The sequence below is a fragment of the Hippoglossus stenolepis genome, chromosome 7 (genome assembly GCF_022539355.2).
Source record: "Hippoglossus stenolepis isolate QCI-W04-F060 chromosome 7, HSTE1.2, whole genome shotgun sequence".
Taxonomy (NCBI): Eukaryota; Metazoa; Chordata; class Actinopteri; order Pleuronectiformes; family Pleuronectidae; genus Hippoglossus; species Hippoglossus stenolepis.
The window spans coordinates 10,853,660-10,866,170 of NC_061489.1; the positions used below are offsets into that span (position 1 = coordinate 10,853,660).

General features: G+C 42.7%; 1 protein-coding gene across 2 annotated transcripts; it reads right to left on the bottom strand.

Moving 5' to 3' along the window:
• Positions 1-1,231: 1,231 nt before the first annotated feature.
• dctn4 (dynactin 4) lies at positions 1,232-11,239 on the bottom strand. Of its 2 annotated transcripts, XM_035161613.2 has the most exons (14): positions 11,012-11,239; positions 10,317-10,387; positions 10,040-10,218; positions 9,282-9,325; positions 9,014-9,121; positions 8,326-8,346; positions 7,841-7,914; positions 6,427-6,539; positions 6,182-6,291; positions 6,004-6,077; positions 5,531-5,585; positions 4,493-4,600; positions 2,943-3,040; positions 1,232-2,644 (listed from the first exon to the last, which is right to left on the bottom strand). In XM_035161613.2, the coding sequence occupies exons 1-14, from the start codon at positions 11,144-11,146 to the stop codon at positions 2,425-2,427; spliced, it is 1,410 nt and encodes a 469-aa protein (XP_035017504.1). In that variant the 5' UTR covers positions 11,147-11,239; the 3' UTR covers positions 1,232-2,424. The 2 variants fall into 2 exon arrangements, with proteins under 2 accessions (XP_035017504.1, XP_035017505.1); XM_035161614.2 differs by lacking the exon at positions 8,326-8,346.
• Positions 11,240-12,511: the final 1,272 nt, after the last annotated feature.

The following is a 12,511-nucleotide window of genomic DNA, read 5'->3' on the forward strand; positions in this document are numbered from 1 at the left end:
CGAGGTTCTGCAAATAAGAACACGCAGACGCCGAGCATGAAATAATTTGAATTGTGATCCAGGAAAATATTATCCTGACCGGAGGCATCCAGGGTTTGAGTGTTTTTTTGGGGGTCGCTGCTCATGAGTCAGTGGTGAGGTTGCGTAAATCTCCATCTGCCATGTGCGATCCAGTCATTTTCAGTCACTGCCTCCTCTATTCATCCAAATTAAATGATGGCCGTGCCTGTGTGCACGAGTTCAGCGCAGCAAATGTTAATCTTTTTTTAATAAAACGTGATCGTCCCAGCTGTGCAGCGACCCCCCAACCAACCACCCACCAGCAAGTGCATGTGCACACAGTGGCACCGGTGACAGGCTCCATGCTCCTGCTCCCTCTCTCGTCGGCTGGGCTTCGAGTGGGAGTCTGGGCTGTTTCGCCCCATGTGTGCTTTATTACCTCATCTTCAAGGGTGATTTATGGCTCTCGCACAGGCCACCTCTTCTGAGCGGATTATATCTGCGGAAGATAAAAGAAAAATCATGGCTTTATTACCCAGACAGAGCCGCGCTGTTTACACAGCAGCCGGGGCCTCGGCCGGGGCTGCTGCAGCGGGCCTGCATCGCACGTATCTGATCTGCCTTTCCAGAGGCAATAAACTGTCCCTCATGTGTGCAAACCATCATCGCGCCGAGCCGATATGTGTGAAAAACAAAGCGGTATCTGCCGGGAACACAAATTCCATTACTGTCTGCTCCTAATGTTGACAGATGTTTGTTTTTTTCAGCCTGAAGAAAAAGCACCAGCTTTGTTTGGTCCTGTGCGGATCAGACAGTGCAGGGTCCAGTGCTGCAGCATCCAAACACACGGCAATCAACAGATGCACTGCTTCCGCTTATGAAGTCATTTAAGATCACAACCGAGGAGCACATGTCCCCGAATGCTCCAATGTCGACCCCAAATTCTCTGCTGGGCAACTATCTAAAAAACTGTTTGCCTACAGTGCCATCCAGTGGTGATAATGAAAACAGCCGCAACATGAGACAAGGCCATGCAGTAAAATTGGAGACTTGGCCAGGACGCACCCCGCCTATCGCCCAATGTCAGCTGTGATTGGCTGCAGCCGCCCTGCAAACCCTCTAAGGATAAGCGGCATAGATACTCTAAGGATAAAGGATGGATATAAGACATCCCATAAATGCTTTAAAAAGTCACATCAGCTCGACGTAAAAAGACAAAACAGTCAGGAGGTGTGTTGCAGTATCACATTGTTTTATTAGCCGGTACAGAAGATTAACTGTGTTGTAAGGCTTCGTTTTTACTAAGTTTACACACCAGAGACCAGAAATGACAGCAGCATTACGATACACACTGAAAGAGGTCAGTGATGCCTACAAAACCAAACAAAACGGATACGTCTTTAAATCAGGTAAAGTGATAGTGTCTCAACACGTGAAAATCATAACACTGTAATTTACAGAGCTTCCTTATACATCGTCTGTGCAAGTTCTGACAAGAGTAAAACTATGGGGCAGGTATCACCTTCCATCCAAGATAGTCGGATGGGAAAGCAGTACAGGATCAAAGCCTGTGATGACGTGGTTTTATGTGTGTGATGTTTACTATAGCTGAAGCATGCAAGTTTATACGATGCTGTCTGCAGAAAAGGATATTGACAAGGATACACAAGCTAGAAGCACAGAGAGGTGTGTGTGTGTTGTTCAGATCGTTCTCAGATATGGTTTCTGATTCTGCTCATGGACTCCACTTAGTTATTCTCTCCCGTTTCTATAATCTCATTATATTAATGTATGGCCACTCTCACCTTTCAACATAGCTGTTAATACATTTAATGTACGTTAAGTGCAAAGACAGATGCTGGGAGCTTGAAGTTGTTTTGCCACTTAAGAAAAGACTGGATGTAACATAGTGATAAATCCTTTTCCATTTTCATTAATCAAAACAACTTAACATTTTGAATAAATAATTACATGCACTGTAGATATAAGCTTTTGCTTCCTGTAAATAAACACAGTAAAACTAAAACAGTTTTTACTGACACATGGTGCAGTGTTTAAGTTGAGAGGATGACAACGCAGTGAAATGTAGCACATCACCACTTTTCTTCATTTAGCGACATCCAAAAGAAACAAAAAAATGTGAAACCAACTAAAAGATGTATTGGTCAGTCTGCAGTCAGCCATTATTTCATATAGTTTTATACACTGAAAGTTCCACGAATGTATCTGATGATGCAACTTGGGATAAAACAAGAAAACTCTGAGTCTGTATGCCAAGTAGATCTCTAACTGCTCTCACACAACGATGAGCAGAATCAGAAATCACTTTAAAATGAATTAAATCCCACATCTTATAGAAATTGGCTCAAAAGAACCCAACACTATGACTGTGGGACTGATTGAGAGCAAATGGAGTATTGATGTTCAGGGAGCGAGGGGTCCCAGCCTCAGCTCGACGTGGTGTGTGAGCCAAATGGCGTCGGGGGTGCTTTCGCCTCCCTCCTCGCTTGGCCTGATGGGAGCTGCGAGGTTGCGGAAGTCGTGTCTGATCTTAAATGAGACGGTGACATCCCCATCGTCTTCCTTCTGGGGGATCACTTTGATGAAGAAACCAATCTTGTTGGATTTCCTGAAGGCAACAACACTGTGGAGAGGACAGAGATCAGGTTAGGAGCCACCTCATACTACTAATTCTGTATTTCTAAGTCATAGGCGACCCTAAGGACACATCTTCTGCCCAAAGAGGAGTTGGTTGGGGACGGCTTCTCCAACTAGGGACGAAAGCTGTGTCTCTAATTAGGAAAGAGCTGCTTTTTGGGTCAGTGGTTGAGGCCAGAGTAAGGATAAGGCAAGTGGTGGTTATGGTTCAGGAAATGAGTGCAAATGTACCCAAAAGTGACCTGTGGCAATGTGTGTGTTTGTTTGCGTGTGCATTTACATACTCTGGGTCGTCCTGGAAGTCTTGAGGTTCAGCCAGTTCATCATACTCAGCAGCAGCATCCTTCCCTGCCAACACCAGCTCCTTGCTGGGAACTATGACCTGAACAGAAATGCAGAGGCAATATTTTCAGGCTATGTGAGGGATCGATGACACTTTAAATGAGCTCTCCCACTTGAAATTGTACAGTTAAGTAAAGAATATGTCTAAAGGGTAAAAATGTACAGCATTCACCAACATTGCTTTAGCTCTGTCCAGGGCTGTCACCTTTGCAAAAAATTAAGTTTGAATGAATTTGACATGACACGAAATTGTCCGAATGCAATTCGAATGGTCGAGCTGATAATGAGCGCCCTCTGCTGGAAAATGAGGCAAAATACTTCAGATGGTCTGATGCACTTCCATGTTCCCTCGAGGAGGGAGCAGGCCAATTTATTAAATTTGTGCACTAATTTGAGTCATCAATATTTCAATTTTAGTTTTTTCTGCATCTGTCTTGTACCAAAAACTTTTGCACAGATAATTAACATCTATAACTTTGGGGGAAGTTGCATAAAAACAACTATTGGGTTATTTTCATATAACAGGCCTACAGTAAATGCAATCATCCGAGCTTGGGGCTTGGACCACAGTTTTTCTATCCATCAGGTGTAACTGCTGTGTCAGTTTTTCTAATATTCACTAATCACTTTACTAATTTTGAATAGATATTTTCACCGCTCTCAAAAGGACTGAATGTGTATCACATTCATCACAGCAGATGAAATGTGTCCAAAATCTAAATTGGTTCTTCTGATTTATGCGTTCGCCCCTCGGAGTCGACAGTCATTTCTGTCTCAGGCGGAAGACTAATTAAACATAATTTACTGGTAAAATCAGTGTACCCACACAATCATTAACAACCGTATGTACAGGTGTAACACAAACAGTAAGAGGTGAGTGGAGCATGGCTGGATGTGGTTCTCACAGCCCTCCAGGTTGTTTAAATATCTGATCAAGCAGAATGACCGGACTGTGCACTCTGTTTGGCCATAATGTGAATGGAAATGAGTCATGAAGATGCTCGGATTTGGCCAGGAGCTCTTCTTTACCCAGTCTGGCCCATGACTTCATCACTGAAGAGGCCAAGACAAACAGCCTGAAGCCACAGAGGGACTAGCAGCATCTGCTGGCAACAGGCAGCTCGTGTAACATTTTCCACAGGAACACAGCACTCTGAGCTGCGCCTGTGACAGCTGACAGATGGAGGTAAAAATTGGACCCAACCGCTCTGCATAAGAGACGATGTGCAGGCTAACTATTCCGTCAGTAACCGGCAGTATGAAAGAGCTGACCGTTCTGAACGCTGAAGCTCGCTGCAAAGAAAGCAGCAACGCCATTCGATAGATCATGCAATATTTAACAAGAGGCAGGCGAGAACTGTGCTAGGGCTTTATATTATTCAAGAAAAAACAAATTATGCTCTTTCCAGCAGTTCAAGCTCCGTTTGTTGATGTTCGGCCACCGTGCACTGACTCACAGCCCTGACATCTTTTTGAAAGTATAGACCGATACCTTGGCAGTGCTGTTGATGTCGTCAGAATCTTCCTCCTCACAAGCGGTCAATGAGACGTGGGTGATGTTCTCTACTGGGTTGGTCAGAGTCAGCAGCACTTGGCTCTCCTAAACAGACACAGGGAAAAACACTTAAATTAACTTTTCACAGTTGTCTAAGTTCATTATGGGGTTCTTAAAGTAACTCTCTGTTCATTTGAATACTAACATGGAGCATTCTTAATACCTCACTAAATATCTGGGGGACAGGGATACTTGCTGAAGAATGGGGAGCAGCAATTTGTCCTGATTAGGGATGTTTGTGACAAGCAGCTTCTTTGGACGGCTAAATGCCTTCTAGACTGTCCCTGATGTAAGCAGTGTTTCCCAAATATTACTTAAGACTGTGGCAGCCCGCCATAGTCTCCCTCGCCACCCTCTGAAGGGTCATGCAGTTCTCAGCAAGCGGGACACTGCATCCTTTACCTGTCCCTGCGGGCTCTCATGCATGCACGCACGCACACACACACACCCTGTGCACAGCTACTGCGACAGATTGATCTAATTCGATGGGAAACACTGATATAAGTATATCAATCTCTTTGCGTTACTGTGTTTTTATTAACAAACGACGCCATCCCTCTCGTCTCATAGTTTCTCAGGCTTAAAATAGAGCAACACACTCTCCATTAGAAATTGTGATATATCTTTGTTCTTTGTGTACATTAACTTTTATTATCTTGTTCCTAATGTGATTTTGTTTTATTGCTTTTTCTTGTTAATAGCTTATGTACTCTTTTACGGCTTTGTTTTGTAGTCTCATTATTTAAACGGCAGTCTTTACAGCAGTTGGTACAGTCCTATTCATCTTGGGTATAATGTGGTTGGCCTGCAAAGTTAATTCCACTGAAGGACGATAGAAATTGAGACTTGTTGAAGTCACTACAAAGTTGTTTCAGCATCATTTCACACACTCAAGGTCACGTGGTTAAGATGACGCACAGAATGAATAAAACATGTAAAAGATATATTCCTGTCAGAACCTGTGAACACACTGACCTTCACGAACCGGAGATTTGGAATGGACATAATTCTCACTTCAGGGATATAACTCCTGTGAGACAGAAGGACAATCAATACACTGGAACACTCAAACACACTCAGTGCTCATCACTTACATTCAAATCTCTATTTATTAATTGTTAACAGCAGTTAAGTTGAATGTATTGGATTTAGATAGTATTGTGTATGTAATATAGCTTTAACTTTACTACAACTGAGAAATTAAGTTATAGGTAAATGTAGGTTACCATGACAAAGAAAGGGTTAGGGTTAGATAGAGGCAATTGTTTATTTTGCAAAGGAAATTAAATATTGTGTAAAAACATTTAAGAATCTGATATTAAACTACATGTGCTTAACATTAATCAAATGAAACTACATCAGACTTGAGACTGATTTCTATTTCAATCAAATGGAAAAATGGTGTTCAGTAACATGTTTTGGACAGAATCTTGATGACCAATACTCACACAGCCACCAGCTGAATTTTAAACTTGATTGAAGTAGGATTAAACTCGGGCTTGCTCAAATTGTGCTCACATTTCTGGTGGAGGAAATTAAGAAAAATGTTATTACATAATTGTGATCTTTCTAAAAGCAATGACCTATAATTGATAGAGAGGAGTAAAACCCTGAGGTGGTACTGACCCTGCAGCGCAGTGAGCGCTTCATCAGGAGGTGTTTGTGTCTGGGGTGGAGCTGAGACGCCCCTGCAGGCTGGAAGTCAGGCTGCAGGAGCCGCTGCCGCAGCGTGGTCACTAACATCAACAAAACACAGATTTAACTACTACTACTACTAATAATAATAATAACTTTATTTGTATATAAATATGTATAGTTAGAGAAACACAAGTTATTGTTGATGCTTAATGATTTCTGGACAAAGGTCTTACCTTCCGGTAAACTGATGGGCCTGGTGTAACAATCTTCAGGCAGGGGCTCCACTTCATCAAGGGCCTGGGCAAGTTCAATAGTGATCTCCTTCTGGTCCTCACCCTCTTTAAGGCTGGTGGAGTCAAACAAATACTGCTGTCAACAATCTGTTGTATCTCTTATATTGATGGTATTTAACACTCATTAAGTACATGATAAACAAACCAAAAGTACAGGTGGTTAGGTTTTTTTTTAGCACATTGACCTTCTCTCATTATCTTAACCTGTATCTAAGACCCTGTTCAGACCTGGTATTAACATCGGTTCTAAGAGATCTCATCACAAGTGGACAGATTTAAGTTCATCTGTTCACACCTGCCATTATAATGCATCATGAAAGTGTCTCCTGCTCTATATGCAAATAATTATGTATGTCATTTGTGTTCCTTGAGACCAAGTTATGTTGTTTTTACCCTGTCTGTGCATACAGATGTGCCAAATGAAAACGTACGTGTGTGTGTGGGACTGAGTAAATCAATGAGCTGCAATTGTCTTACGAAGAGAGATATTAACAATTTAAGAAAAGCATCAATCAATATGTGGTGATCAGTGTTTATAGTGTGGCACTGACCACAAACAAATCAACATATTGACACTGAGAAGCTTAAAAATACATATAAACTCTGGTGGGTCAGTGACTTCACCTACATATATGGCCTGAGGTGCATTTATGTTCACAAAAAGAAAATAATGTGTCCATGTGTATCCCAGACCACCTCCAAATGTGGTCTGAGTGAGGAGGAAGCAGAGGAAGCATTTTGGTACACATTGACACTGATCATTTTCAGAGGAAAGACTTGAAACTTACTTAAGGTCAGTAACCCATTTAACAGATCTATTATATTTTTTGTAAAATAAACATTGAAGTTGCAGATGGGCAGAGACTTTTGAGAAGTCACTGATTGTGAATTCATTAGAAGTGCAAGATTTCAGACTCGACCACTGAACGCCAAAACCTGTGAAAACTGTTCACATTTGCCTCCAGGATCTGACAGCATACTCTGTCAATACACAGACAATTATACAATTTCCAGATGTTAAGCAGAGTCCTTGAACACATTCCAGTGTAGAGGTTTAAAAATGATCCCTGCTAACAAGTATAATACTACAAGGTGATGATGTAGCTTTGAGAAGAAATAAGGGTGATGAACTGCTCGCTGTGATGGATTACCGATGTATCTCAAGCCAAGTTTCAAGGCTCCAAATTGATTTTCATGGCACATTGAAATTAATGAAACAATGGCTGCTGGGAGGTAAGAAATCAATTCATCTAAGTCACCGATATTATACAGTGTTTTACAAGGGGGAGAAACAGGTTCCATGTGTGGAGTCAAAGCAGCGGTAATTCCCATTATAAGACAGAAGAGCACTCACGAAAGGCCCGCCAGGCTTGAGATGGGAGCTCCAGACCTCTGCCTCTGCAGTCGGGTTCCAAGGCCATATTTTTCCTGATTTAGGAAAAATAAAGTTTAGCCGTTTTGACTCATGATAATTAAGTGGGACTTAGGACAATTTATGAACTGACCTAATCTACAGCTACTTTTCCACATGAGTGCATTTAACATGAGAAAGACAATAACAGGAGCCTTTCTGTTGGGGATAGTAGGAGAGAATCAGCTCTGACAGAGTTACGGCTCAGGACTTGGTATGAAAGATATTTTGATCTGGTTGTACAGTCTCCTCTTTATTCTCTCCCTCTATCCAACGTGAAGGCTCCCATTGTGTGGATATCGGTCTCATTTACCCGAGGAGACATTCATGTGATCTGTGAGGTCACTTGGCAACAGATTAAGACAGGAACAGATATAAAGAGATGACAGTGCAACTGACTACTCAAATTTGTGAAAAATACAACTCACCACCACATGAATAGTGTGTTGCTGGGGAGTAAAAACCAAAAGATCAGAGAGTGCACAAGCAAAGAAAAAAGGAGAGAATAAAGAACCAGGTGAAAGCAAGTTAGCGTTCAATAGTGACATGCAACAGCAACAGAAATGCATCAGTGAATGAGAGCAACAGCAGGACATTGCAGCTCAAGTGTTTACAATGGTGCTGAAAAAGCACAAGAATGACTACTTTGCATTTAATTATTATAAAAGCAGAATGAAAGAAGGTGTTAAACTGCGCCAACAAGCTCAAGAAGCCCGAAGACCATGTCCACACCAGGCCGACTCAATTTGAAAGTGTACAGTTTCACATTAAGAAAGACTTTGTGGTTTTTCTGTAACATATAAACAGTAGGTTCATATTGATCCATAGCGTGGACATGGTCTGAATCTTACACTCCAACCAAAGTTAAAGCAGCCACTACAGTAAATTATTGTTATTATATTAATGTAATATTTCTGATGGCACATACACACATAATGTTTACTCTCTGTAATATTACTTAGATTTCGGTAGAATATCTGAATCAAATCAATCCTGAATAATGTTAATCTGTGTTTTCTAATAGTACCTACATATAGAGACATATGAGACAAAACTCTGACATTTATAAAAAATGTTAGGACATTTGAACTGTTGGGTTCTGAGGGAGCAGAATACCGAGAATGCCAGTGGCATGCACTGTCGTCTCCTGGCCAACTTCTTCCTGTCTCTCTCCTGCTTCTCTCTGTGAGCCAGCTGCTGGTAATACTCGATCAGCTTGTTGATCTGCAAAGAACAAAAAGATAAATAAAAAAACTAAAAAAAAATCTATAAAACAAGAGTAATTCCCCTCTTCCCCACATCTACTCAAAAGCAAAAGTAATGCATGATCAGGAATCATGTGAGCAAGTGAAGAGAATGTAGATGGCCAGAGGCAAAAACTTACCCGCTGAGTATGAGAGTTCTCTGGTTCCTGCCATCCACCGCTGGCTGCAGTGAACAAAAACATACAAAAACATCAGACTCGAGACAGTAACAAAGTGCAGCAGGGAGACAAGTTCAAGAGACATGTTCCATCATCCTGAAGTAAGGTTAGATGCCTGTAATAAGGCCTGTGGTTAACACAAGCTCAAGATCTATTCACATATTCTTCTGTGATACAAAATACATCAGTAAATACTCCACTTGTGATTTGTTAAGCTTTTACTTATAAAAAGAGTTGATGCAAACATGATAAATTAGACTGGAAAGGTTGTCCGGTCACCATGCCAAACACTAAATTTGACACATTGCTCTGCCTTTATACTTACACTCACAAGAGGAAAGGCTTATGCAGAAGAGGTAAGAACACTTACTAAAATTACAAAGTGGAAGCTTAATGTGTGACTGTGGCCCTGTAGCCAAATATTAGCTTTTTACTTCTGGCAATTGTATTTCGTGTTCACAAATCATTTACGTGGTGTATATTTGTGGAGATTGTCTTGCTGGAAAAAAGTTTGTTTGTCACAGGGCCTTATATGTAATAATGGAAAAAATCCCATTGGCTTTTTGTTGATGCTTACATCAAGTATACAAAAAAAAACCAAAGCCATCCTTGCAGAACTCTGAAAGCAGGCATTACAACAAACCTTCCACACAAGATATGCACTGCTCGTGGTTTCTATACCAACTGGAGCTGAATGTGAACATTACATAAGTACCCACCCACTGATTTGTCAGCCATTCCCACATCCCTGGAGGTCCAGCGACAGAAACCGCAGGCCAGATAGTAGGCCTTCTTCATGGCCGTCTTGGTGGGATCATCAGGCAGAGGAGCCGGGATGTTGGTGGCCCGGGTGGACAGTGTGTGCATGCAGCATGGGCAGTCGAAACAGTTGACACACCTGCAATGGAGACAATCAGGAGGAAATTTAAGTGAGATGAATGCAATGAGGTAAAGACACCAGACGGATGAGTGCTGAGTAAAGACGGTCAGTCTCACCTGTTCTTTTTAAGCTTAGCCTCTGCAGAGGGCATGTTCTCCAGACAGCTGGGACAATAGTGGGAGTCCACCTGATCACCAGAAACAGAAGTGTGTGTCAAACTATGCATCCACATCTATAGGAATATCAGTGTGTCAATAACAGCAACCTAAATAAATCAGTAGCATTTATTGAAACAGAGAGGTACAAAGACAAAGAGGGTATTTTCATGGTTTATAGAATGAACTGTCTCATGTTTACAAAGAAAAGCCTCTCACTATCAATGAGAAATTGCCATGGAGGAATAATCTGTGTCAGTCTGGGTGTGGTGTCCATAACATTGAGCCACGTTAACAAGCAGCTTTCTGACGGTGAGGACGTCAGTTATAATGGAGCAAAGTCAGAAAAACGTTTTCTCACTTATCAGATATCATGATCATCTTCTATAGATGTCAGCCAACCGGTTAGTTTGAGCTGAAGTTGAAGAATAGCAAGAGCTAACCAGCGTTAGCTTGTTCTGGGCAGAACGCTAACGGAAGTGAACCCGCTGCTTGCTAAGCCAATGAGACGAGGACACTGGCCTGAGTGACAGGCACCTTACCCATACAGCGCGCGAGACGGCTGGGCTAACCGCCTACTCGTCACAGCTGCTTCCGGGTAGCCTAACAACAAAGTAGCTAGCAGCTAGCTCGTCTAAAGCCTCGGGTGAACGTACCTCGTGAGACACGCACTCCAGAGACCGCAGCTCGCTGCAGTAGCGACAGAAGTAGAGTTGAGATAAAGGAGCTCGGATCCGTTTCTCTCCGCGGACCAGATACACAACTTTCTCCGGCTGCAGGAGAGACGCCATCTCGGAGCGGAGCTGCTGAGGCTGAGCTCTCACTGAGGGACTGACTGCTGCTGCTGTCACCGCCGATCTGAGAGGAACCCAGTCTGCTCAATGTCAGCCTCCTGTGGGGAACACTGGAACTGCATCTTCTTCTTCTTCTTTTCGGCAGACTAGGCACTATTTAGTGCATTACTGCCTCCCACCGGTGGGGAATCATCCCTGCAGTTTATGCCCTCAGTTTATATCTTGCGATATAAATTTGTAGTTTTAAGGAAGTGCAAGACTTCCCCAGCTCTCTCCTTCTTGCACATCCCATCACCAAGCAGTGATTTTACAGAAAAAGTTTCAGTACCCAGTTTGCCTAGTAGTCTAAAAAGCTCCGTCCTTTCTTTGGCATAGAGTGGACGACACATCAGAATATGTTGGACAGACTCCAGGACTCCACAGTTGTCACAGTTTCCATCTCTGGGTTTTCCCACAAGCACCAACCCACTTGATAGTCCACAATGTCCGAGCCTTAACCTTTTAAATTAGATTTCGTCTATTCGAGGCAGGGATATTTTATTAACAGGTTTAACTGATGCGTGGATGTTAAATAGCTTTCTTCCTCTGACGTCTCCATCCCACTCTTGCTGCCATATCTGATTCAGCCTCTCACTGATGATGCTGCGACACTCCATCCTTCCAAGGGGCACTTGCACATCCACTGTATTTCTGCCCAAACTTGCCATTGCTCCCCTGTCCGCCACCTCATTGCCCTCAACCCCAACATGTGCTGGCACCCGTAAAAAACCCACGCTACTTCCCTGCCTCTCCATAAAGACCATCATTAAACTCTCCCCAACTATATCTGGCCCAGCTTCCCTCTCCCCCCACCAATGCCACTAGGGCAGATAACGAATCTGTGCACAGTACAACTTCATCCCAGCCTCCATCTTCAACCCACCACAATAAAGCAATTAACTCTGCAGTGAATATTGAAATCCCATCTGGTTGTCTTCTACTCTGACAGATTTGAACATGGGGGATGTATGAACCAAATCCCACTCTTTTGCTTTCTGGATCCCTTGAACCATCAGTGTAAATATTTATATAGTTACTCCATCTGTCCTTCAGATGTCTGTTGTCGTGTTCTTTTATCCCGAGATATGAGAAGAGCCGGTCTCGGTTTGGTTCAACAAGTATTTATTCAGAAGCAATGAAAAGGTACAGCATAGCTATGTGCACATAGCTATGGGCACTCAATACACAGCCTCGGCTAAGTCAGTAGCACGGGGTAGTCAAGAGTCGGCCCGAACGGACGACAGGTGCAATATTTATAATAGTAGGTAGAACTTCATTGGTCAATAACGAGGGGGAGTCACCGTGGTTTAGCCCTGCCTCTCT

Excerpts from the sequence above, each read along its gene's own strand:
- dctn4 (XM_035161613.2), bottom strand. The coding sequence starts at position 11,146 with ATGGCGTCTCTCCTGCAGCCGGAGAAAGTTGTGTATCTGGTCCGCGGA. Across the intron at positions 6,292-6,426 it reads GCCCATCAGTTTACCGGAAG|TGACCACGCTGCGGCAGCGG; the intron begins GTAAGACCTTTG and ends TGTTGATGTTAG. Across the intron at positions 6,078-6,181 it reads AGCGCTCACTGCGCTGCAGG|AAATGTGAGCACAATTTGAG; the intron begins GTCAGTACCACC and ends TTCCTCCACCAG.